Source organism: Protopterus annectens, chromosome 8.part0 (assembly GCF_019279795.1).
Source record: "Protopterus annectens isolate FY-2018-M chromosome 8.part0, PAN1.0, whole genome shotgun sequence".
Taxonomy (NCBI): Eukaryota; Metazoa; Chordata; order Ceratodontiformes; family Protopteridae; genus Protopterus; species Protopterus annectens.
Genome location: NC_056741.1, coordinates 219292787 through 219320541, shown reverse-complemented (window position 1 = coordinate 219320541; position 27755 = coordinate 219292787). Strand labels below are relative to the sequence as shown.

Below are 27755 nucleotides of genomic sequence, written 5' to 3'. Positions count from 1 at the left end.
CTCAGTTAGTGGTCACCAGTCACCTCTCCAAAAGGCAACAGTCTCTTTGTTGCCAAACTCTTCTCTCCCCCTTTCATCCAGTCAACACAGGAGTTTCTTAAGGATCAAGTCTGGTCCCCCTCCTATTCAATATATTCACTGATAAACTACATTATGCTTCCAAACTCTCTATTCTGCTACAATACGTCAATGATTCTGCACTCATCTCCACCGCTTATAGTTTTCCAGACCTTCTAACACTCACTCAGGACTCTGTGATAATCAGTTAGTACTTAATCCTAAAAAAATAAACTCCTTCTTTTCCTTCTTAAAACACTAACACAACACAAATACTCATTTGTCATCACCTCCCTCAACAGCACTATCATTAGAGCTAAATATCATACCAAATTACGTGGCACCATAATTGACGATGAATTAAAATTTGACCTACACATACAACAATGCATAAAAAAAAACACCAGAAACTTGGCCTGCTTTATAGAAATTGAAAATTCCTCACATCTCCCTCCAAAATTTCCCTGTCTCAGTCACTCCTCTTACCCTGCTTTCTCTATGCTGCCCCTACCCCTATCCTTACTAGCATTCAATCTACTCTTTTGTCCAAACTTTACCAAACGTACAATAAAATAGCCAGATTCACCGCAACTCTTCCTTACAACTCTCACTACTGCCTCGCACTTAATAAGTTCAATGGCCTGAATTCTATCATGCACTACTACTTCCTCAACTACAGATCACACATTATGTTCTCTACAAACCCTCTTCCTACCCTTCCTTCTCCAACCTTTTGTCTTACTACATCCCCCTCTGACATATTTGCTCAACTGAAAGACATCTTCTTACCATCTATAAACCCAAAAAGAACATTCAAAAGACCAGTTTTAGGTTCTCTGTTGCACAAATTTGGAACACACTTCCCCTAACATAAGAAACATATCTCAACCACACCAGTTTAAAAGAAAGTTAAAACAGTACCTCCTAAATACTTGGCCCTACCCATGCCAAGCTCCCAGTTGACACCTCTGTAGTCTCTACCTCCCCTCTATTTGTCCCATTCCCCTTCAAACCTATTCAAATTATTTCACTTACTCTTATTCCTTATTTCTGTCCTTTACTATCTGACATGAAATACAGTGTTTTTACACTTCTGGCATCATACAGATGGAACTTTTAATTTCTGAATTATACCTTCACTACTGTTATACCACTGTTATGTCTTTTTCCTGGTGATACTTTTATTATACAACTTATATTACCTTTTATTACCTTGTATATTATCGTAATGGGAAACTTCCCATGTAACATATAAGGTATTGAGCTTTTGTATGTATACTGGAACTTGCCACCTCAGGTTTGGGAATTGCACTTCTATATAATTATGTGTATTGTATTTTACTGTATGTTTGTATATTGATTTCAGCTTTTCTCCTCGGGTCTCCACTGAAATGGGCCTTTGGCTCAGTTGGATCAACCTGGTCAACAAATATCAAATAAATAAATAATAAATAAATAAATAAATAAATAAATAAATAAATAAATACATACAATATTAATCAGAAAAGGTATTCTTGCGGAACATCTTAGATTGGAATCTAATCTTACCTCTGTCTTTATATAAAAAGTCATTTATATAAAAAGTCATCCAAATAATCAGTGTTATCCATTGAATAAGAACATATAAACTTCAATAATGAGGTATGGCTAATATATTCCAAAAAATTCCTTCAAACATTCCATGGTACCTTTCCTAAAATACAAACATCATCCAAAAATCTGGTATATAAATGCCAATTGATTGCAAAACTAGAATTCAAAATAAAGTTTCTTTCCTTATAATATAAAACTAAATCTAAATGGGAGAGAAATTAGCTCCCAAGGCTACACCCTTTGTTTGCTTATAATGCTCTCTATTTAAAAAAAAAACATAAAGTTATTATCTAAAATTAATTCTATAAATTCATAAATTAATAATTAATTATTGGAGAATTCTGTTCATTCCAAAATTATCTCATTAAAGCACTCTGACTCCAAATCATGAGGGATGTTAGAAAAAAGGTCAGCAATAATTACAATAATTGTCACAAAAATTAAATATTCCTGATAAAAATTTGGTTTGATGTTTTTTAAAAATTCCAATGAATCTTTACAAATAGCTTAACATTCTATATAAACATTCTACATACATAGCTAAAGGATGAATTTTGGAACCCCTAGCTGTCACTATTGGTCTTAATGGGAGTTCTGTATTGATTTGTGGATCTTAGATATACCGAATATCACAGGAATATGTGGGTTTTCTACCTTTCAAAATTCAAACAGTTGTTTATTAAAAACTTTCACTGATCATTTTATGCAAGGAGTTTTTGCTAAACAACTGCTTGAATTTTTAAAGGTAGAAAACTCATGTATTCCTGTAAAGTTCAACTCAAGAATGTACGCCCAGCAAATTCCAATTCAAGCAATATCACAGTACGTCTGCTCAGTACTAGGAAAATAAACAACACAGTGTCTGAACTTCAGGTGCATCCCCTCCTTAAAGATATCCACATGTGTGTAACTATTGAAACTTGGTTTTTGGAATAACAATAGCACTTCCTCATTAGCAGGATAATGAACCCACTGTGTATTGGGGTGTACTGGAAGCTGCGGTGGTGTGTGTATATTTATTAGCAATCCTTTCATGTTACATTAAATCTTGCATGATACTAACCTAGAACTTGTCGAAGTCTTAGTGTCTCTGAGTAAAGACACTTACTACATTGTTGTCAACTACAGGTCCTTGTCTGTGCCCTCTTGCAGCATGCTGATTGTCTAAGTCACTCTGAAATACTCCTCATTAAACCAAACAAATGGTCTTATTATGGGAGTCTTTAACTACCTGTGTTTCCATATTTCAGTTTGAATACCAATTAAACTAGCAACAGATATGTCCAGAGATTCCTCGGTTTCATGAATTTTAATTCCCAAGAGCAAACTGTCCCTGTCTCCAGCAAGGAATATAACCTTCATTTTCCCATTACCAACTGCTTTTCCTTCTAAGGTACCTTATATTTTACTTATACCCTGGATACAGCAGACCACCTAGCTGCAATTTTCACCCTTAAAACCTGCCTTAGCATCCATAAACATTCTACTATATTTTAATATTTTCCCAGAAACAATTACTTACAATTTACTGATATTATGAGCAAACATAATTTGCATATTCTTCCAAACTGATCAATTTCTGCAAACCTCTCAGATTTCTACTCTTGCATCAAAAGGCTGTTCTTGCCTACCTTAAGCATTGCAATACATTTATGTATGGTAGAACTCCAACATAAATCAACTTTATAAGAAAAACAAAAAAGCTGTTAGCTTTTTATAAGAATTTGCTTCTGCCTCAGTATAGAAAGGATCTAAAAGCAGCAAGTAAGATTCTTATGTAAACTATTCATTAGAGAGCATAAATCAAGTTATGAACTTGTGGCCACCAATGCCAAAGAAAATCACAAGGTCTTTAACTGTTGCATCTTGAAACATAGATATGATATCCAGTTCTGCACCAAGCTTACCTCTAATGGTACATTGTACTCTGAGCACATACCTATTGCTAATATCCTTACAGACAAGCTGAACTCGAACGTTATGCTTCCCACATATTCCACTGTCCCCCACCCCTTTGCCATTTGACTTGAAATCACCGTAGATCAAGTCCTATTAGCCTATCCAAAACCATAAACATTAGTTTCTTGGATTCTGATAATATCACAGGATATCTGTCAGTACATATTAAGAATGACTTAGTGCTACCCTTTCAAAAGCTCTTTAACTATAGTCTGTTCTCAGGTTATATTCTTTGAAGCATAGAGAACAGCCATTGTAGTGCCACTGTAGTGCCTCTTTGCAAACGTCATCCCACTTTCATAAAATGAACAGTCTAGCAAACAAACATTCTAAAGACCTTAAACTCCATCATAAAACTGACAATGCCAGTTGGCAAGGTGGATTCCAGACCCATCATATTTGCTACCTTCAATACAGACACCCTCTGAAAGTCAAACAGAACAACTTTTTGTCTGCAGTAGCAAATTAAGTGTACCTTAGAACCTGTGTGGTTTTTAAACTATGTCCTCCCATCTACCTACTCACTTTTTAGGATAATGCATAAATGCACTTTCTTTTAATCTCACTTTTCTATTTTATCTTTATAAAATACCAAGCAGATTGTTGTAAATTATACATAACGTTTAATACAGCAAGACATGTACGTTTGTTTTAAAATTTAGTAGTCTTAAATGTTTTTGTTACAAGAAGTGAAACAACATTTACTAGTCAAGAATATGAAACTTGTCAGTTTTAGAACATTTCAATCATAAAAGACAACTCAGACTGCTGCCATTATACGCACCTATCAGTTATAGCCACCTGGCTGTGCATGCCTCAAATGTCTGGCTGTGATAAAAATTGCCTCATTTAAAGCATTCCGACTTGCTTTACATAAAATGCACACTGTTCCTAAAAAGCCATACTAACGCCTGTTTAACTTATTTATTTAACATTTATTGACCAGGAAAGTCTGACTAGGCTACACAGAGCCTATTTTCAGCAGAGGCCCGGGGAGAGACACTCCAGTCGCATGTCTTTAGAATGTGGGAGGAAACCAGAGTACCCAGAGGAAACCCACGCGAATGCAAGGAGAACATGCAAACTCCGCACAGAAGGCACCCCAGCTGAGAATCGAACTGGAGAACCTCTTGTTGTAAGATTGCAACGTTAACCGCTGCACCACTGTGCCATCCTAATAACTTGATCAAGACAGTATGATTAGTCATTCTCATTCATGGACAACTGCCTATCCAGCATTTTTAGCCCTATTTATTGACTGTGCACATCTCAGATATCTGACTGTAGTAAACATAAATATATACACAACAATACATTTCAAGTTTGTTTTACAAAAGCATACAGCATTCCAAGTATTCCAACTTATTTCACATAAATACACACTAGTCCTGCAAAGCCCATCTTTTTTAAATTCAACAAACAACAAAAGAATAATTTACATTCATCTCCAAACAGTTCCCTTCTATCCAGTAGCTGCAGTTACTTTGATTTGCATATGTCATCTGATTGTGATACATATGTCTTAACATCTTAGCACAATAACTAAACACAAAGGCAAAAATATAATGAGGGGAAATGACCAAAATGATGGACAGATTTTAAATTCTGCTCTTATATAGTTATAAAATTGCTAGAATAACAGTGCTTGTATTAGCATCCATTTGTTGAAGAATATAAAGTCTGAAACTCAAATGCCTGTAATTATATAGTGACTACAGTTCTCAAAAATTTTCCAGCAAGACACAGATGTTATGAGGAATAGGCCAAAACATTAGACAAAGGCATTCTGTGAAATCAGGGATAGTGTCAACTTTGTTTCACATAAACAGTAGCTACAGAACAAATATTCCTACTTATTTTACAGAAATGCATGGTAATCCTGTAAATCCAGAATTTATAAACTGAAGAAACAACAAGAGGGTATGTTGTTTTCTTTGAAAGCCAACCTTTGCCCCACCCAACAGTTATAACCACTTTGATAACTATGTGTATGTTAGACATCTGAATGTGATAAAAATAATATTCACACAATGTATTTGTTTCACAGAAACATTAACCCCCTTCCCAACAGTAAAGGAATAATTTTCAACTTTCTTCACATAAACTACTTTAGTCATGCAAAGCCAGACCAGAATGACTGAACAAATGACAGCAGTCAGTCATGTTTCACCCACATATAGTCATTGTACCCAGGCCCAAAATTATAGCTACTGTGGTATCTACATCTTGTGACATCTTACATGTCCAACTAAAGTAAAAAAAAAAAAGGTAAAATAAGACAGAACCATAATGTATTAAGCTGTTTCATACAAACAAACAGTTGCTGACGAGCTACAGTAATGCACTACTGACTCATTAACTAGCCATCCACAGTATGCCCATATCTGGTTATCTGCTAGAATTTAAAGCAAAAAACAAACAAACAAACAAACAAATGAATAGTATACTCTACGGCAACTCACTGATGCTCTTTCAAAGACTGAGTCTGGCTCTGGGTCAGAAATGCAATTAACAAAACACTGTGCTACTGCCCACCAAATGCAGTTTTTAAATATGCATTATTCCTTCTAAAAGGAAGAGTGTTGCAGGTAATTAAAACATTTTTGTTTGCTCTCTATCCAGCTACCATTTTGACAGTTGCAATTAACTCCAAGGCTAACATAATTCATGGGAGGAAATAATTTCTCCCAAAATGTGGTAATCATTGAATGTACGGTAGCATATGGCACACTGTGAAATTGACCTTTAACTGCTAAGGTGTTGTAGGGTGCCTTCATCATTTTTCTGTAAATCAAAGTACAGAACAGATACAATTAAAACTTTGGTTTGGTTCCATTCAGCTAAAAAATACATATAACAGATACTACAGTGATATTTGCTGATTAGTAGTCTATCAAGACCATAGCTTTCAACATTCTAGCTCTGCAATTAGGGACAAAGTAAATAATAATAATAATATTATTAATAATAATGGAGTAGGCCTTGAATTGTGAATATATTTGAAATAGTAGTGTATGTATATCTTAGCAATCTGACAGAAAAAGAGGATATGACTTAATATGTTTTCTGAAATAAAAGATGTCCATAACTGCAATACTTATTAGTATTTTTAATAATTGCCAGCATTTATTGATTGTTGTCTATCACCTTTTTTTCAAACCAAAATTCTAATTTAAGGAGAGATGGAGCAACATTTTGAGCCAAAATTAGAGACATCTCTAAAAACTAATGAGAGCTGAGAGGTATTATCAACATCAGTTAAGTATACAGTGCTAAGCATCTCACTAGCCGTCTGTAGTCTGTCTGCGTAGCATGATAATGCATTGAAAACTGACTATTAACTGACCATTTTAAAAATTAGATTTTGCTAAAGTCTTCACAACAGTGGCCACACCTTTATATCTTGTTTCTGCTTTCTTCACACCCAGCAAATATATTACAAACTACATTGTAAAAAACAATATTTTCAGAAAACAAGATATTCAATGGCAGATCCAGAACATATGTTGATGGGCAAGCTACTGCTGAACAAATATGTATGTCAGTAGTCACTCAACACTGTCACACTTCTTGGCACAATCTTATCTCATTTCTTTTTCATTTTTCTGCATAGTCTGAAATGCGCATATTAAGCTGTTAAAACAGTACTGCAGAAACTGGACTAAATGAATGGATAACACCAGGTATTCATTTCAGCCCGTGGTTATAATTTGGATAACACTAGGTATTTATTTCAGCCCGTAGTTATAATTTGGGTAACACTAGGTATTCATTTCAGCCTGTGGTTATAATTTGGATAACACTAGGTATTTATTTCAGCCTGTGGTTATAATTCGGATAACACTAGGTATTTATTTCAGCCCGTAGTTATAATTTGGATAACACTAGGTATTCATTTCAACCCATGGTTATAATTTGGATAACACTAGGTATTTATTTCAGCCTGTGGTTATAATTTGGATAACACTAGGTATTTATTTCAGCCCGTAGTTATAATTTGGATAATACTAGGTATTCATTTCAGCCCGTGGTTATAATTTGGATAACACTAGGTATTCATTTCAGCCCATGGTTATAATTTGGATAACACCAGGTATTCATTTCAGCCCATGGTTATAATTTGGATAACACTAGGTATTCATTTCAGCCCATGGTTCTAATTTGGATAACACTAGGTATTTATTTCAGCCTGTGGTTATAATTTAGATAACACTAGGTATTTATTTCAGCCCATAGTTATAATTTGGATAACACTAGATATTCATTTCAGCCCATGGTTATAATTTGGATAACACTAGGTATTTGTTTCAGCCCGTGGTTATAATTTGGATAACACTAGGTATTCATTTCAGCCCGTGGTTATAATTTGGATAACACTAGGTATTCATTTCAGCCCATGGTTATAATTCTTTCTCTTATTGCTCTCCCACCCCATTTCCCCATACTGACCTTCCTCCAATATTTGGATTAGTTATTGTCCTTTTATATTTTGCCTTTTTCAACACACCATACCTAAGCAAAACTACAGTGAAATAACTAAATTAAACGGGAGGGTCTGGGGGCCTAGTGGCCCCCAAAAGCGATGGAGTTTTATATACTCTGAGGAATATCTCAAAGCTCTTTTCCAAACTTTTAATCCAATGAGGGCCCTAAAAAAATATTATCTTTATTTTCTTTCATTGTGAAAAATAATGCCTTGTTGTCCAAACCATTTTACCTTCAAAACCTTACATCCTCAGAAAAGAACTTCAGTACTGTGCATTAAAACAAAGGCATCTTTGCAAATAAATAGCATAAACATGAAAAGAACTCCAGAGTTACTTACCATGGATAAAGAAATGACTAAACTCCTACCAGTTAAAAAACACGAATCCCACAAAATAACATTAATGAAAAAGTAATTAAAAAATCAGTTATGGAAAAAATCCATTGTTGTCCAAATCTTACAGAAAAGATATTACACAAATGATGCTCATCCATAACTGCAATTAATGTGATATGCTGATCACTGTTGTCTTCAAACAAGCACTGAAAAATATAAATCCCCCTATGTTTAGCACTGTCCAGAAGCTGTAAATGTATTCTGTGTTCCACCAATATGTACAATGCAAAGAAAAAAGGGTTAAGGCTATGAGTTCATAACATGGTGCTTCTTGTAGTCCAGGGTTTAATTCCATCAGCTTCCATTTGTCTTGTGTGTGACTAGGCAAATGACTTAGCTAGATGGCACTCTCTGCAACTGAGAAACCTGGCTAGGCACCTTAATGCCCAGCATAGTAACTTCAAATTTATGGTTATAGTCATTAATCAGGATAGCAGCATGCCTTCATTGCCACAGACAGGGAATTAGTTTTACAGGACGTCTTTGAACAAGTTAAATCTCTGCTCCAATATCAGCTCATTATTCCCTGGCCAGCTAACTAACATCGCCCATCTCACCCCCCACAAAAAAAATGTAGGCTGTATCAGATATACATCAAACATCATCAGTTCCATATTATGCAAAATAAAATGAAAAGTTAGTTTGCGGAAGAACACAGACAGGCTAGCGAGTCAGTAAATGTCCAGTGGCACACTCCTGTCTACTGTTCCAGTTTTCAGGGACATCCCTTATTTTGGCTCAAAATGTTTTCTCTGCCCTTCCTAATCCCTCATAAAACTGGTGATTTGGGGAGAAAAGATGCTGGATGCCATTCCAAGTCTTTTATTATGTCAATGTCTGTTGTTAGTAGTACAAGTATTTTACAAAAAAGTCCCTGATTATATCTGTATCTGTTGGGGAATCTGCAAGTAAGAGATTAAGAATTATGCCAGTGAGACTTGCACAGCTCTTATGAAATGGTAATTCTTCAAAGCCTGATGCAAAAAAAAATCCTATCTCTATCTACATATATATATATATATATATATATATATATATATATATATATATATATATATATATATATATATATATATATAGATTTATGTCAGTTGATCGAGTTTTCAGAAACTTGAAATTCATATCGGTGAGATGATGTGATCAAATTTCTGAAAACTCAAACATTTATTTATTTATTTGCAATTTGATTACCGGGGAGAAAAGCTCCAAGATGCATTCTACAATTTAGATACAAATGATAGTTAATATTAAAGATCTTATGTAGAATAGTTACTCATAAATGCATTCAATAGCATGCATAGTTATCAAATTCATTAAGCTTGAAGTTAGGGGTCACACAGTTTCATGTGAGGAAAACAGATATGGGTTAGGTGTGGAAGCAGTTTTCATACAAACCTTTTAGGAAAATGTAAATACGCTTTAGATACACACATCAACAGTAGAATGCTATTTACAATATTTACAAGGTTGGGCTGTGTGAGGGTATCTGTAGGAGGTGATAGCTTAGAGAGAAGCTATAGAAATTGTTGAGAGCTTAGATAGGCTCATAGGAAGATAACTATTAGAGTTGTAGAGCTTGGGGACCAGAGTGAGAACCCCCTTGGATTAGGTTGGGTGAAGGCAGGTACATTTCCATTTAGTGGACAGGTGTTTGAATAGCTGGGTTTTGAAGTTTTCTGAGTTTGGTATGGTTCTTAGTGTGGAGGGAAGGGAATTCCATTTTTTGCCTAGTGAGAAAGATAGGAGAAGTTGGCCAGTAGGACGTTTAGGTTTATGGATAGTAATTAAGTTCTGATTTTCAGATCTGAGAGCTCTGTTGGGTGTATAAGGGGGAAGAATGTTAGTTAGAGCAGGACATTTTGTTGGGTGAAATATGAATTTATGTGCAGTAGTGAGTTGGAGATAGTCTAGGTAGTTTGGGAGTTCAAGCCAGTTCAGGGATTGTAGGGTTAGGCAGTGATGGGTGGTATTTTTAGATTTAGAGGTAAATTTAGAGATTTTGTTGTAGCAGTTTTCTAGTTTAGAGGTGATAGAGGAGGACATGTTGGTTAGGAGAGGGGCTCCATATAATGAGGAAGGAAGAAGATAAGGTGAGGCTAGAGTCTGCTTGGTAGAGTTGCATAAAAAGAAAAAAACACAATATCTAGCTTTTTTATGTTTTTGCAGTGGGGCAAGCCCCCCCTACATCCCCCCAAGTGGGGACTTTGCCCCTCACACCCCCCTGCAAATTTTACATACCAATTCTGAGATCACACTACATTGAGGTAAATGATCACACTACATTGAGGTAAATGGCAAATTTCCTGAACCTCACTGTACAGTGATCTTCATTCAAAAGCTTTGAGTTTTGGGAAATTCAATTATACTGTCTTGCCGATATGAATTTTGCATCCCAATATATATATATATATATATATATATATATATATATATATATATATATGTATATAAATTTAGCTAGAGATTCTACAGGACTTCCTTGGGAGGTGGGAGGAACCTAGAGCACCCTGCAAAACCCCCTATAGATAAAGATGACACCTTAAGAGTAGTAGCCCAAGACTCTTGCATTTTAAACTAGATGTTTGTTATTTTAACAAAACTAAAGTTGGCAAAGGAATTTGAAGAAATCACCCTAAATACTACACTAATTTGGAACAAGTAACTTTTACTGCTCTCAACGAATCACAAAATTGAAACTTTTTATAGTTTCCATTAATCATGTGCATCTGCCTTAAAATAAGTTAGTCAAATGTCATCCTGCTCACAACTCTTCTATAGCAGTAATCATTCTGTGTTAGACTAGGTAATTAGTCCCTGCACAATGTACCTTACTTAATATGTTTTGTTATTGCTTACCACATAGTAGCCTCTCAACTCAGTGCAAACCCATGTGTTCTATGAGAAGACTGAAGACTGTACCCTGGCAACGATAACTCCCTTAGTGAGCTCCTGTGAGCAATGGCAAAGTCTTGTGAAAATAACTCCAGTTAATGCATGAGAAAGACAGCACCAAAATTCAGTAATGTGCTTTTGAAGACAAAGACTAGTGGGAACAGACTGCAGTTTCTGAACACACCACTGCCAGTCGGTAAGATCTGTTTGACTAGTGGCTTCAGATGCCAATTTCACACTGCTTAGATTTACAAGCTCAAACCTAGCCAATGAGAAAGCAGAAACTAGTTAAACTGGAAGAGCAGAAAACACCATCTTGTCCCTGTTAAAATGGGGACATTTTATAAAATGTGGTACAGTTGAGAGCTAATCCTTAGCAGTAAACTGCCCATAACAGCTTGGTTTTTTCTACTTCATTACAGCTGTAAAGCAGCTTTTTTAACTTATTTATTTAGACATTTTTTCGGAGTATCATACACATAACATAGCTGTTCAGTATCTTCTTACAGAGCAAGTCTACCCTACTTCACTTGAGAGGTATGTTTGGTGTGTAGCATATTCCCAAGATGTGAATAGGGGTGTTTGGAGCTTATTTTTAAGTAAAGAAAACAGTGCTGCCATTTATGTATTTAAATAAGTAAATAAATAAATAAATGTTCATAGGTTCATAGGTTCATAGGTGTGTATTAGGCTAATGGCCCTGGAGCCTTTACAAGCCTAGCCCATAGAAGTGCCCTGGCATTGTGCTGCCCGAAGTTAGTTCCCAGTGCCTGTATCAAGTAGAATCACTGGCGTGATCCCCTGGGTGAACTTTCTATTTCCTATCCACTCATCAAAATTTCTCTTGAAGAGGGCCAGTGAGGTGCTCTGCTTGACATATATGGGAAGTCTATTTCAGACCATGGGCAGTCATTGGGTTATGAACCTGTCCCTTCAGCATGTTCTGTTGATTGTGGTAATGAGGTTGAGGTCTCTGGAGTGTGTGGTGTGGAGGGACTGGGATTTCTTCAGATGTAGCATTTCTAACAGAGCTGGGTCAGACATGGCTTTGTAAGTTAAGCAGAGATTGCCTCTTACTAGACGATATGAGACAGAGAATAGCTGGAGGTTTTTTTTAGTCTGTGCATGTAGGACATGTGTGTAAGGCCTAGGATCTTCTTTGTAAGGCTCTTGGCAAGAGGCCTAGCCAGTATCCAGAAACCCAGGGGTGACCGATGCAGGCCATCTCTGGCAAAGCATCAAGGTCTGTCAGTCATGTCATCCCAAGCAGACAGATACTGGATCCCCTTAGAATGACATCATAAACTTAGCCAATTGTTAAAGTCAATAATTTTCTGCTTTTACTGTGGTATCATTCTGGATAATGGTAGGATGCAGCTCAGGGCAAGGGTCATACCTGCCTGGGCCAGATAATCTGAGAGCTCCTCCATGTCTCTTTTAATGTAGTCCAGGGAGGTGTGTCTCAGGTCATTCACACCCACATGGACAATGACAGACACATACTTATACTTGTTGTGGAATGACCTGAGTGTGTGTTATGTGTTGGATTCTGGAACCTGATAGACAGCTGACTGTTACCTTCTTCTTATTCAACCTAGTGAGTGGGGCATCAGTGTGCCTCACTATCGAGTTACCTATGATTAGTGTATTGGGCAAGCTGTTTTGCCTTAGGGGCTTAGGTTGAGGGGCAGACTGTTTAGGTGAGCTATGTGTCTTGTGGTTTGTGCTGTGTTGTTGTGGTTGAGTGCATTTCTGCCTTGTAGGTCACTGCTGTTTGGGTAGATTTCTATTGAGAGCCTCTGTGAAGGTGGGTGTGTGGCTTGTGTTTTTATTTGAGAGCAGTGATGGTGGGTGTTCTGGAGGGCTATGTGTTGCATGTAGTGTGGTGCAGGTGTTGACCTTCTCCTCTTGACCAGCTATTCCGGTCTTGGCTTGAGAGTGCATGGCTTCCAGTTTGGATATATAAGTGCATCTCTCACAAGTCTGAGTGTTGGGAGGTAAGATGAAAGGGTTGTCTGTGTACTTGAGGCAGTTGCTACACTGCCTCAGAATGCCCAAGTTCACCAGGTTAATAGGAGAAAGCACAGGGAACTGACCTTTAGACATGCCAGGAGGGATGGTCATTATTACTAAGTACTGGAGCTGTTTCCTTATATAGTCCTTTTACAGAAAAAAATGTCACTCAAGGTGTCAGAGTCTATGCAGAGCACTGCCAAGCACTTGAGGGGAAACTAATATGTAGGCCCTGAAAATTTAAGGATGAAGTATTTAGCAAATATTCTGAAGTTAGAAAGAAATCAAGCAGTACTTACTGAAAAATAAAGAATTAGCTTGTCAAGAATGATGGAAAGAGGGGTGTCACATGAATGGCTACTGCCTGGCTACTACTAATGCTGGTCTCAGTACACATTTACTGTTCACTCTGTTGGGATACAATGCTCCTTTGCTTCTTCTCTCACCAGAAGCAAAATGTTAGCACCAATCTTTGTAGCCTTTTTCTGGTAGATGCCTCAAATAGCAACAAGACCAATCAGGTACATTAGGCACAGACACTCACTCTCCAACCAGAAAGAGTCAGGAATCAATGCACTCTGCTCCTACTCTCAACAGGATCAGAATATAAGCGCACATCCCAAGCTGTCACCTATAAAGCATTTATTAAGCTTTCTGGTGATCAGCAGTCTCCAGGAAATAATGTAACTACACTCCTTCTAGGGTTGCCACCCCTCCGTTTTTTTTCCGGAGTATTTGGAAATCAAACTGATTCTCCAGTATTCCAGAAAACACTGTACAAACTCCGGTATTCTGTTTCAAAAAGGAAACAGACTATCAGAATCAAAAGGTGGCAACCCTAACTCCTTCTCTCACCAGGAGAAAACAGAAGCACTAATCCCAAGATGACTACTAAGAGGCAGAATGTGGGCTGTCCAATAACTAGTGGTCTTGCAATAGATACTTAAAGGTAAGATAAAAAAATGTTTTATCCTAAACACTGCAGTGTGCACTAGAAGAGTTAGATGTGAAAGTAGGTAACTTAAGTTTTACCTGTCTAAAAAGTTAAGTTTTAGTGGAGAGGTACTATTTTTAAAACAGCAAGATAGACTGAAAGGGGCTTGTCACTTTTGTGTCCTGGTGCTATGGAATACAGTAGGATGGCCAATAAATTTAAATAGTTGAAGGGAGTGATTTCACAAAATGATAATGTTATGCTTACTCACACCAGCCAGTAAAAGCAGAGAGGAAATTAGATATATGATCAAATTAACATAAGGGGCAGGCAACTAGAAAGAAAATAATTTCGGTCTGACTCACAAGAGACAGAGCTGTGGTCTCTTTTCAAGTTTTAAGATGCAGTTAACCGCAGAATACAAGTAAAACACAGTGTAAAGAAAACAAATCACAGTATACAAAAATAGAAAAAGCCAGTAAAGTCCCAGTAAAGTCCCACTCCACAAAGGTGGAGCCTCTACGGACCCTGGAAACTATCGCCCTATAAGCCTGACTAGCTTAGTCTGCAAGGCTATGGAGAGGATCATCATGGAGCTCATAAACAAAGACATTGGGGACCTACAGACACTAGATCCTACCCAGTTCGGCTTTGTCAAGGGCAGATCCTGCCTTTTGAACCTGGTTGACTTCTTTGAAACAGTCACCAAAGCCATAGATGAAGGGAAGGTAGTCCACACAGCCTGTCTGGACCTTGCAAAGGCATTTGACACAATACCCCACACGGGCATCATAGATAAGCTATCCAGCTTAAATATAAACCCCTATGTCACAAGATGGGTCACAAACTGGCTCAAAGACAGAACCCACAGAGTGAGAGTTGCTGGAGCCATGTCAGACTCAAAACCGGTCACAAATGGCATCCCACAGGGTTGTGTCCTGGAACCTCTATTGTTCGGTATATACTTTTCCGAGGTACAGGCAAATGTGGGAGGACTATGGCTCACCAAGTTCGCAGACGACTGCAAACTGGGTGCCATAATTAACTTTCCAGCTGACACAAACATCCTTCAAAAAGGTCTCACAGAGACAGATAACTGGTGCCAGCGCCATGGTTTAAAGCTAAATGCCAAAAAATTTATAGTCATACCCTTTGGCAAAAACAATGTGCCCACAAATTACCACATAGGCAGAAACCCATTAAGTACAGAGAAAGTTATTAGGGACCTGGGGACCCAAGTTGATAGCAATCTCTCCTTTGAAAACCACATTGCCAAAGTGGTTAGAAAGACCTTCTACATAGCCCACCTCATCACGAAGGGTTTCACATCTAGATCAAGAGAGGTAATCGTGCCCCTTTATTCATCCCTCATCAGGCCCATCATAGAATACAATGCCCCTTTTGGGATGTACCTTACCCGACACCTGCAGCAATTAGAAAGACCCCAAAAGTATTTCATCAAGAGGATCAAGGGTCTCAAACAGATGCCATATGCTGCTCGGTTAAAAAAACTCCAGCTCTACTCAGTTGCATGCCGCCTACTTCGAGGCGATCTATGCCTGACATACAAAGCTATGTCAATCCAGAATTAATGGACATGCTCCATCTCAGTAAATCTAAATCCCTTAGAGCCACACGCTTGAGGGACTTGAACCTCAGCACAGAAATAAATAGAACTTGCTGGAGGGGCAGGTTCATAACCCAGAGGCTCCCTTCACTCTGGAATAGAATTCCAGTTCATGTGAGGCAGAGCACCTCACTGAATCTCTTCAAGATGAATCTCAATAAGTGGATGGGGTATCGTAGGTTTGTCCCAGGGATTACTCCCGTGTCACTATTAGACAGAGGCACAGTAAACTAAACCTTAAAAAGGGCACAGTATACTCAAATCAAGGGGTGGCGTAAGCCATACAGAATCGGGCTAGGCTTACAATTGCCCCAGGGCAGATAGCCTAGTATGAACCTATGAACCTATGAACAAAATACAACAAATAAAAAGCAAACTAACCTTTCTCTCACAGCAAACTGTAGCAGAGTATGGGTGAGCCTTTCCAGTAAAGCAGGGAAGGTTTGCTCCCCTCGCCCCCCTCCCACCCCACCCTCAGTAAATCTGCCACTGATTTTATGTATGAAATATGGACCAGGACAATACATTTAAAAATTACCTTCAAACCCTGAGCTTAACTCTTTAAATCTTCAGTACCTGTATCTAAATTTACTATTGAACCTGTCTAAAGATTACTGAAAGCAATTTCCTGTACAAAGTGCAATATTAACAGAACATCTTCTGAAAACAACTCACAGATATCCTCATGGTTGACATATGGAATGGCAGCAGTTGTACTTAAGAATACTGTGAGTAATAATATTGTTAATGACAGCAGTTAAAGTTAATAGTATTTTAATAATAATGGCAACAGTTGAAGTTGAGTACTGTAAGTAATAATATTGTTAATGGCAACAGTTAAAGTTAAGAGTACCGTGGGTAATAATATTGCTAATGGCAGCAGCTGAAGTTAAGAGTACTGTGAGTAATAATATTGCTAATGGTAGCAGTTGAAGTTGAGTACTGTGAGTAATAATATTGCTAATGGTAGCAGTTGAAGTTAAAAGTACCATGGGTAATACTCTTGCTAATTGCAGAAGATGACGTTGAGTACTGTAAGCAATAATATTGTTGGTGGTAGCAGCTGAAGTTAAATACTGTGAGTGATAATATTACTAATGGCAGCAGTTGAAGTTAAGAGTACTGTGAGTGATAATATTGCTAAAAGTGTAAGTAATAATATTACTAATGGCAGCAGTTGAAGTTAAGAGTACTGTGAGTAATAATATTGCTAAAAGTGTAAGTAATAATATTGCTAATGGCAGCAGTTGAAGTTAAGAGTACTGTGAGTAATAATATTGCTAAAAGTGTAAGTAATAATATTGCTAATGGCAGCAGTTGAAGTTAAGAGTACTGTGAGTGATAATATTGCTAAAAGTGTAAGTAATAATATTGCTAATGGCAGCAGTTGAAGTTAAGAGTACTGTGAGTGATAATATTGCTAAAAGTGTAAGTAATAATATTACTAATGGCAGCAGTTGAAGTTAAGAGTACTGTGAGTGATAATATTGCTAAAAGTGTAAGTAATAATATTACTAATGGCAGCAGTTGAAGTTAAAAGTACCATGGGTAATACTCTTGCTAATTGCAGAAGATGACGTTGAGTACTGTAAGCAATAATATTGTTGGTGGTAGCAGTTGAAGTTAAATACTGTGTGTGATAATATTACTAATGGCAGCAGTTGAAGTTAAGAGTACTGTGAGTGATAATATTGCTAAAAGTGTAAGTAATAATATTACTAATGGCAGCAGTTGAAGTTAAGAGTACTGTGAGTAATAATATTGCTAAAAGTGTAAGTAATAATATTGCTAATGGCAGCAGTTGAAGTTAAGAGTACTGTGAGTAATAATATTGCTAAAAGTGTAAATAATAATATTGCTAATGGCAGCAGTTGAAGTTAAGAGTACTGTGAGTGATAATATTGCTAAAAGTGTAAGTAATAATATTGCTAATGGCAGCAGTTGAAGTTAAGATTACTGTGAGTGATAATATTGCTAAAAGTGTAAGTAATAATATTACTAATGGCAGCAGTTGAAGTTAAGAGTACTGTGAGTAATATTATTGCTCTGACCACCCCTTAGGAGTCATCAATGATACTTTACCCCTCACCAGACAAAAAATATTGCAAAACATTGATATAGATTTAGATCCAGTGGCTGTAAATTATCCTAAACTCAACAGAAGATGGAGTACAGAGCTACCTTAAACTTTTCTGTCACATCTAACATAAACTGGTTGTTTGACAAATGTCTCTGAAATTCAGTGATAGGCTGTTCCACTCATGAAGCTAGCAGAAATGGTTGGGCCTTTATATTGTCTGACTCTCTGAGCCAGACAGCACTAGGAAATTAAGTGTGGAAGTTAATAGTTAAAAGGACCCATAACAACAATGACTAATTTACCAACAAATCACCTGACACAAAGAAAAATAATGCATTATCAGTAAGCAAACCTGTGTAAAAACCCTGTACTGATCAAAAACCAAGGAAAACAAGTAGATTTGTTTTTGCAGGGGGCTCTCTCATTACATCTGTGATGCACAGAACTTTACCCCTTCATACCCACCCCAGCTTACATATATTAATTTTATACTCATATGACCATGGTGAAAAGGTAAAAAAAAACTGCTGTCCATTTGTAGCATTTTGCTGCAGAAAATAGTAGAAGTACATCCATAGTCATTTCTCTCAAATCTACCTCATCATGGCATGGGTGCAGATGCATTAATATAAAAAAACACAGAGAATGGTAACATTTCCATGCAGTATACATTTATTTTAACAATTAGCATTCATTCCTTTTGAGTCTTAAATGTTCCACACTCCTCAGTTTTCTACATTGAAAGGGGCTGTCGCACATTCAGTGCTAATAAATTTTTTAACTAATACCCATGGGAAAGAATGCTGAATCATATTAATTTATCAAAAGAACATTTTACAAGTATAAAGAAACACATTTTTAGTATAATTTTCATTTACTAGTTTAAGTTGTTAGAAAGATGTTAGTATGTTTTCCATATTTTGCCCATTTGTTTCACAGTATGAAAGATGAAAGGGTGAAAGCTTTGTCCACTATTCAAAAAGGTTAACAAACACCTCATAATTTTTTGGGGATTGGTACTAAAATATTATAGAAATCCTCCATTAAATAAATGCCTTTTTTAAATTTGAGCACTACAAGCATTATTTTCCTCTGCACTAAACCTGTGGGTGATATAAAGCTAATCCACAAAAGCACTACATGCTTGTACTGCCAGAGAAAGTAATTTCAAACTATCTGCCCTCTTGTCTCTGATAATCTTTCTCTCTCTCTCTCCCTGTCTCTCATATACACTGACACGCACTCACACGCACACATATGCACACACGCATACAAGCACACATGCACACGCACATATACACAAACACACACACACACACACACACACTGCAAAATGTATAATATGGCCACACACGTGTAGGTACATTTTCTATTAGATAACTCAGAAGACATTTGCATTTTGATTTAGGGATGCTTACACCAGCAGAACTTTTTAAAGTACACTCTGTTAGGAAGAACACAATGCATGTGATGAACAGTGGACATTTAGGCATAGGTAAATTGAGCTATTGGTATTTAAGGAAATGGACTCCCTGAACACAATTCACATTATGCATCTACTACCATTGTTTGTGCAGCTGAATTTTTCATGCATGGAAAACATTAACAGCTTATGGAAATGCTATTATGTTTTATCTTTGAAAGCAAGAAATAAGCTATTGATATGTAGCATGAACATGACCTACCTTTGCAAACTCTAACCTTGTATTTTTATTCTTCATGGTCCTTAAAATCTAAATAAGTTAGTCTTTGTTTGCAGAATGCTGAAATAACAGTAAGCTAGAAAGCTACAAAGCAACCCTGTTCTAACCTAAGTAGGCAATGGCATTAGATAAAAAGGTGGGGACAAGTATTAGCAGCTACTCCCAGTAAATAGATTAATGTCATTCACCACCCTCCTTCCTTCTTTACACCTTCATTGCTAGTTATGTTGACCAATTCATCCATAATGTTGCCTAAAGTGTATAAATTATAAGCACCATGTGGTGTGACTTGTACTAAAATTAACAATTAGATGGATTAATATTTATTAAATTTGCATGCACTATTTTTCAGAATGTGACCTTATGGAATATTGAAATAAATAATGCAGTTTTTCTTAATTATATCTGATTGATGAGTGTCTTGCTGGCTGATGACTGAAAGTACTCAGAGTATTCGTACACTCAAACAAAGCCTTTAAATTCAAAATCCACAGCTATGGGCTTCCAAATAAAAGATAAAATTGGAAAGAACGGAAAGGCTATCAGAGATCTGATATTTAATTACTCCCTTTTATCTTCTTCTGGCTTTTCCCGGTTAGGGGTCGCCACAACAGATCACCTGTCTGCTAATGATTGGCAGTGGAGTTTTGCCAGCACAGCCTTCCACTGAAGGCACACACACACACACACACACCTAGGGCCAGAGTATCCAATCCACCTACAGCATGTCTTTGGGAGGAAACCATAACACCCAGAGGAAACCCACAGGACCACATGGAGGACATGCAGACTCTACACAAAAGGCAACCCAGCCAAGGATCGAACCGGAGAACATCTTGCTGTGAGGCAGCAATGCTAACCACTGCACAACTGTGACTGCTTTTGTAAAGTTTGAAAATTAGCAAGGGTAATCAGAGCTAAGTCTATAATATTTAACTATATTCTATAAAACCTCAGCAAGCTTCACTTGGAAAGACAACCTGTTAGCAGAAAGATAAAAAAATTACCTAAAAGCTTAATTTATTTGAGACCAGCAGAATGTCAGTTTATGTTTAAGATAACAGCAAATGTGATGACTACTTTAAATAGATTTTAGAAATTAAATAATTCAAGCCATTTTTAAATAACAGAAGGTCCCTTTTTTGTGTTTGTTAGTTTCTCATACTTAAAACTTCTTAATTTCTTGGACGAATGCTGTTATACCATATTTTTCTTACTTTCCAGCACTTGGTAGAAAGACTCCAGAAGAAGTCATATATGCAGAAGCATAGACTATGACCATGCACATATTCTCTGTATAATACTTTAAATGAAAGTTAATGTGAGCCTTCCCAGAAGAATAGCCCATGGCCTTTGAGACTAACTTGATAAATATAAGAAAATAAGTAAATATATAACTGATAACATGAATGCCTGTTCCTTCTTTGATGGCACAGTACATAAATATTGATATATTTGACTTGTTGTAGTAAAATAAAAATTCTTCCATCTGAACTTGAAAACTTGAATAGACAGTAGGTCATAAAAAATGAATTTCTGGGTTCTTTCAGTCTTGTTACATAAACTGTGAATGCGCGACCCCAGGCGAGTTACTCTATTTCACTGTTTCCATTTTGTCTAAGAAAAGCAGCACCTCTGGTCATCCTAGTGGGACTGCTTTTGGCATATAAAAGCACACAAATGTATAGAGTTTATATAAGTAATCCACTCCTGTGAATGAATTCATGCTACTGACAATTTGCTTCATACTACACCCCTACAGTGCCATCTAAGGCAGATGGGGCATCATCATGACATCCCTACAGTGCTATCTAATGCAGATGGGGCATCATTATGACACCCCTACAGTGTCATCTAATGCAGATGGGATATCATTATGACACCCCTATAGTGCCATCGATGGCAGATGGAGCATCATTATGACACTCTTGCAGTGCCATCTAATTCAGATGGGGCATTATTATGAGACCTGTGAGTTTTATTATGCTTCCTACAGGACAAGACGTGGGATCCATATGGTATGCAGTGTCTTAAAGGTAAGGCTCTTGTCCATTAAGCAAGTATTACTGGATTCTACATATCTAGGTTATATACATTCCTAGTCATTTCTTGAGCTTTATGTCTATAAGACCCATAAGACCTTTTCCTTTGGAGGTTTCATGCCTACCTGGGTTCACTCCAAAAGACCGAAAACCCACAAGACCGATGCCTGTAATCCCGAGACCAAATACCTGAAAGACGAGAAGACCGACGGACCACAAGCGGGAAATTAAAAATTGCGAACGATCAACACACATACAGTACACACATACACATACACAGTGTCCCCCCCCACCAAACCCAAACAAATAATTCTACACTATAATTAATAGTGCACCAACCACACCCTCCTATTTTAATATTCTAACTCCGAGATTGCACAAACACACACAAGGCAAACTCACACCCACACATTACAGTCCCTCACACACACACACACACACACACACACACACACACACACACACACACACACACACACACACACACACACACACACACACACCACAGTCACAGCACACACTAACATACAATAAAGCCCCTCAGAAACACACTTACACACAGATACTTACCTGAATCACAACACCAGAAGTGCTAACTCAATATCCCTTAACATCGGGATTTTGAATTTCGCGCTTCTGGTCTTTTGGTAATGTGGGGTGTCGGGCTTCTGGTCTCGGTAATTTGGGCATCAGGATTCTGAATGTTCGGTATTTCGTAGGGGGACCCCCCTACCTATGTCCATTTAAAATAAACACTTTCCTGCAAACTCAAAAATCCATTGTTACAAGTTAAGAATTAAACGGGAATCATCTGCATTTTCTGAAAATTATAAAAAATATTTAATATAAATTTAATTGACATCATGAACACTTTCAGTAGTTTCAGTTCCTAAATGAGCATAATGTCAGTACAAAACTGAAATAGTCCAACCTTTAAATTTAACTGAGCACAGCGTATTTTCAGTTTATGATAAATTTAAATTCAGCTAATATGTTGATTACTTGCAGATATATTTTCAAGAGAAACAAATGCAATTTCCTCTTACATAAACTCTTTAAAATTCTTGGCATACAAATATGCTGATTTTTTTTTTACTTCCTTATTTACTGCTTTTCCATCTATCTCTTGTGCACATGATAGTTATGATGTTATAGTTGTGCCAGTCATCTGTTTTAATGCTATTTTTTTATAAAAGCTTCTTTATTAATCTTCTTCTTTTTATTTCGGCTGTTAAAAGCTTCTTTATTAATATAATTAAATAAATCTTCTCAGCTATAAGTCAGTGTAAACAGGTGCATCTCAATATATTTTTTGCAGGTTTTGTAGTCTCTAGCTGCATTTAAAGATAATTGTGATATTGTAAAAAAAATTGCATAAGTAGTCTATGCAGACTGAAACATTTCTGCACATATTTGAAATTAATATATTATTATTATTATTATTAATATTATCATCATCATCATCACAGTGATATTACTAAAATACAAACTGAATATACAACACCGTTTTATTTCTGTGAAACAAAGAGTGATTTCCAGGTAACAGTAAACCTATTATATTGCTAGAAGAGAGACACTTGTTAACAAGAAAATTATGACATTACATAAAAAGGATGCTTTGCTAGTATAACACTGATGTGCAAAGATGTAAAATGGCTTACAGAGGCTCATGTTTAAGCGTGGTTGGGTGTAAGTGAACCTAGATCAGTTAGATTGTATTTTAATACTAAAAATTAGAGTTACCACTTCCTAAATATTTATATACTTGGAACATTTAAAATGTTGTAGGTGCTAATCATGGATTATTCTCTGCAATGAAAGTATTTATAAAACTGACATGATTATGTCCTGATTGTCTAAGTCATAGGTTTAGCCATTGACTGAAGAACTTATTGTCAATAAATTGTAAATATCACAAAGATCTTTTTCAAGGTCTAATTTTCTTCATTCAGACTTAACCAATGAAGTTTGCACAAAGGCCCTCCTTAAGAACTTAAGAAAAGTTTTTAATCGGCTAACATTGAGCTTATGAATCTATCTGTGCCAAAATGTGAAAGTGCATTGAGGAAAAAGCTGAGTTTCCCTTTTCTCCAAGTATGTGTTACCTTAAGGTTAGTACATATGAAGATCAAAATTGTGGTGCTTGACCCCCCCCAGTAGGGGTGCTGGGAGGATTTGCCCCAGGAAAAAAAAGTTCTGTAGTGTTGTGTGATACATTTAATGCCACTACCTTGGAGTGAAAATTTTTGAAAGTGGCAACAACTAAGCTCATATTGATTAAAAGAGACATGATCCAGATGTTCATTGTTGCTAAAACAGTGTCACGATCAATTACCATCATGTATTGTAATTAAAATGAAGCTGAAGTTCTTAAGCAGATGCCAGATGCAGTATTTGCTTAAGAGATACAGGCTATCAAAGCAGTTTATATGCAGACCAATTTGCCATGCTTTGTTTCGGCAAAAGAAACTTAAAAAATATTGAGTGGGAACCTTTTTTCATTATGGAACTACTTCTCTTGTCACTTGTCACTGGTAGACATATGTCAAGATGACAAAAGCTGGGCAGGAGGACAAGATCTCGATTATTTGTTGGCAGGTAAATCTTATGTTCCTACAGAATTGGAGAAGGTTGATGTTTAGCTACACATTGGTAATAGAGTGTATTTTTTTTATTTGGAACAGTTGACAGATAATATATTAAATTTCTACTTCTCTCAGTAAATTTCTGTATCTTAGATTAATGGTAATTTTGAATGAAAGTCAGAAGTAAACATTTGAATTCCCTACATGTTTAAATATTTCAGAGAGTAACTTTTGTCTATGTTTCTTTTACTAGGGCAGACTCTATGGAAGAAATTAAACAAGAAAAACACACTCTGGTCATTTATAATAGTACTGATGCTTGCCACAACCTGCTTGCTTGCTTCCACTATTTTTTTAAGTTTGAACTGTGAGTATATATTAACATAATTATATTATAAATTGTGCTTTTATATGATTGCTTTAGATGTTATGTATTAAAAATGGGAAGTAACTCACTGTACAAAGAACTTATTCTTAATCTGACATCGTTTTTAACACTGTAGACTATTATACAATGAACACTGCTTTTTAGCTGTCTGCAATGCAATGTCATAGTTGGAGTTAGCATTTTCAAAGACAGATTCCGCTGTAGCTGATTTTTGTATCTTGAGTGCATTTGTAATCTATGATGGCTCTCCCCAGGTATCTGATGCAATCAATATGCTGTTCATTTCTATGATACAGCAGAACAGACCTTCTTTGCCTTGTATTGGGTCCACATTTGGCAGTCAGTTGCCTTGTTCCACTGAGGTTAACTAAACCCTGCTTTGATGAAGGGACTGATTGAAAACTGTTTTCTGAATGAAAATAATTCCTTTGCTAACAGCAGAGTGATGGAAAATATACTTTTCCTTTGTGTGTTGATGTGCATATGTGTGAGTGTGAATGTGCGTGTGTGTGTGTGTGTGTGTGTGTGTGTGTGTGTGTGTGTGTGTGTGTGTGTGTGTGTGTGTGTGTGTGTGTGTGTGTGTGTGTGTGTGTGTGTGTGTGTGTGTGTGTGTGTGTGTGTGTGTGTGTGTGTGTGTGTGTGTGTGTGTGTGTGTGTGTGTGTGTGTGTGTGTGTGTGTGTGTGTGTGTTCTCATACACTTGCACACAAGTACATGTCTAAGTTATTATCTGTTACTGATGTAGATCTCCATTTATATGTGTTCCCAGGATTTCGTAAAATGTCCATTTGGTCAATGAGTGTGAAGGGTGCTGCTTAATCTTGAAGTAACCAAGCTAATGTTTCACTGAGAAAAGTAAGTAAGGTTGGAGGTGGCAAGAACATTTGTGTGTTTATGAAAGTCAGGGTTAGGTCAGGAATAGGTTAGGGAATAAGTTTTGTATGTTTGTTTGTGAGTGTGTGCATTTTAGGGTCAGGGTCAGGATCAGGTTCATGGTTAGGAAAGCGGATTGATGTGGTTTTGCTAGTGTGTTTTTGTGTGTATTTGTGTCTGAATGCGCTTTATGTCATGGCAGTGTTTTGGGAAGATTTTTATTAAAGTAAGGGGTCAGGTTAGGGTCATGGGAAGAGGCAGCATTAGAGTAAGGTGACTCAGGAGGGGGGGAGAACTACCTATGTACATGCCAAAAGAAATTACCCTGACTGACTGAGATTGAAGACAAAAAAACAGGAACACAGTGGAATGAAGTTGAATCATTTACTAGTGCATCCAGTACCTCGGCTTACACCTTCAAAGGAATAACAGTCGCACCACATGGCTTCCTTTTATATATAATCCATTAATTACATACAATTAAAATTGTGTCCATTAACAAAACAAGTTAAAGTGATGTTACACCCCCACATAACAAACCTATATTAAATACAAAATAATACAAAAATTCTATACTCAATTTCCAATATTAAATTACATTCAAATTCACTTACTGATTTAACCCCCTGAGTTGCATAGTACCAAAACTGATTATTAATTTGGTTTATAGTTGCAATAATTTACCACAATATTCTTCTCCTTGACATGAATGGGGCTTGGCCAGCACACTAAAGAACAGACTAGTAAGAGAATGACCATGGACACTATAAAAATCTCTAATCTCTCATTCCTAATGTCCCCCAAATGTTCCATAATGCATTTTTTCACCATCATCTTGGTCTGTCCCACCTACCATTTGATAGGTGAACAACTGCAACCAATAATGTAAACCACCCCACAGGAATCACACCGGAACTCTTCTTGTGTCCTATATGTCTTACCATTGATGTTGACCCCATCTAAATTGCTAATCTTTGTACAGACCTTACATTTACCACATGGGAAACTGCCCTTTCGAAAACCAGCTTTCCGTTCTTTTCCCATGTTAAGAAGTTCCTTTAAATTCAAGAACCTGCTATATGAAAAGGTGACCCGTTTGGGGAACAATCTGTCCAGACTTTCATCATTACAAATGATAGGCCAAAACCTATCCACCAACCCTCTAAGTACATCAGAAAAAGGTGAATACCTATTCACAAAAAATATTCTATCTACATTATCTCTAGTGCATGTATCAGTACTAAATCTGCCATAACTTTTCTGACTTTGCTCCCTGTGTGCTGTGCTTATTTCTTCCAATCTACTTCTAACTTTGCTTTCCGCTTCATTCAGAGTATGCTCAAAATATCCCGTGCTAATTAACTTTGATCTTACCTTGCTGAAGTCTTCTCCCAGCTGTAACTTATCATACGTATTAGTAGCAGCATGTAAATACTCCCCAAAAGGCAAAGATGCCAACAAATGGGGGGCATGCATGCTACTTACCATTAAAAAGTTATTCACTGCTGCCTCCTTAATAAATGGCTTGAAATGTACCCTACGATCTTCCCCACAACAAAATTCCAAGTCCAAATGTTGTATCTTCTCCCTGTGCATCTGAAAGGTGAACTCAAGTCCAAACTGATTACTCTGTCATTCAGCCATGAAATCATTGAATTCCCCAATGTTACCTTTGCATACAAAGATCAGATTATATATGAGCCTCTTATAAATGATGACTTTCTGACAGAAAAACTCTGTATTATATATGTGAGAATTCTCAAAGTGGTTAATAAAAATAATAGCATAAGCGGGCGCATAAGAAGCCCCCATAGCTGTTCCCTCTGTCTCCAAGTAACACTTGCTCTCAAATTTGAAACAATTATTTTTCAATGGGAATTCCAAAAGACAAAATACAAAATCAGTGCATGGACCCTCACCCAACATTTTTCTGACTGCTTCCATACTCCACAAACTCTTAATGCTGGTATACAAGGAACTGACATCAACACTTGCCCAATAAAAGTCCTCCCCCCATTTCATACCACCGATCTCATCAGAGAGCTCTTTATCATTTTTAATATGTGACATGATCCTGGTTAGACAATCCTTAAGCTGAAAATCCCGGAGAATTCCCACATTTTGTAAA

General features: G+C 36.8%; 1 protein-coding gene across 1 annotated transcript in view; it reads left to right on the top strand.

Moving 5' to 3' along the window:
* Positions 1–27755, top strand: part of LOC122808708 (hepatic lectin-like) — a 634431-nt gene that overhangs the window by 254210 nt on the left and 352466 nt on the right. Inside the window, exon 2 of the mRNA XM_044079696.1 lies at positions 24621–24734. Within this exon, the coding sequence (XP_043935631.1) occupies positions 24621–24734 (114 nt within the window). The remainder of the gene's footprint in view (positions 1–24620; positions 24735–27755) is intronic.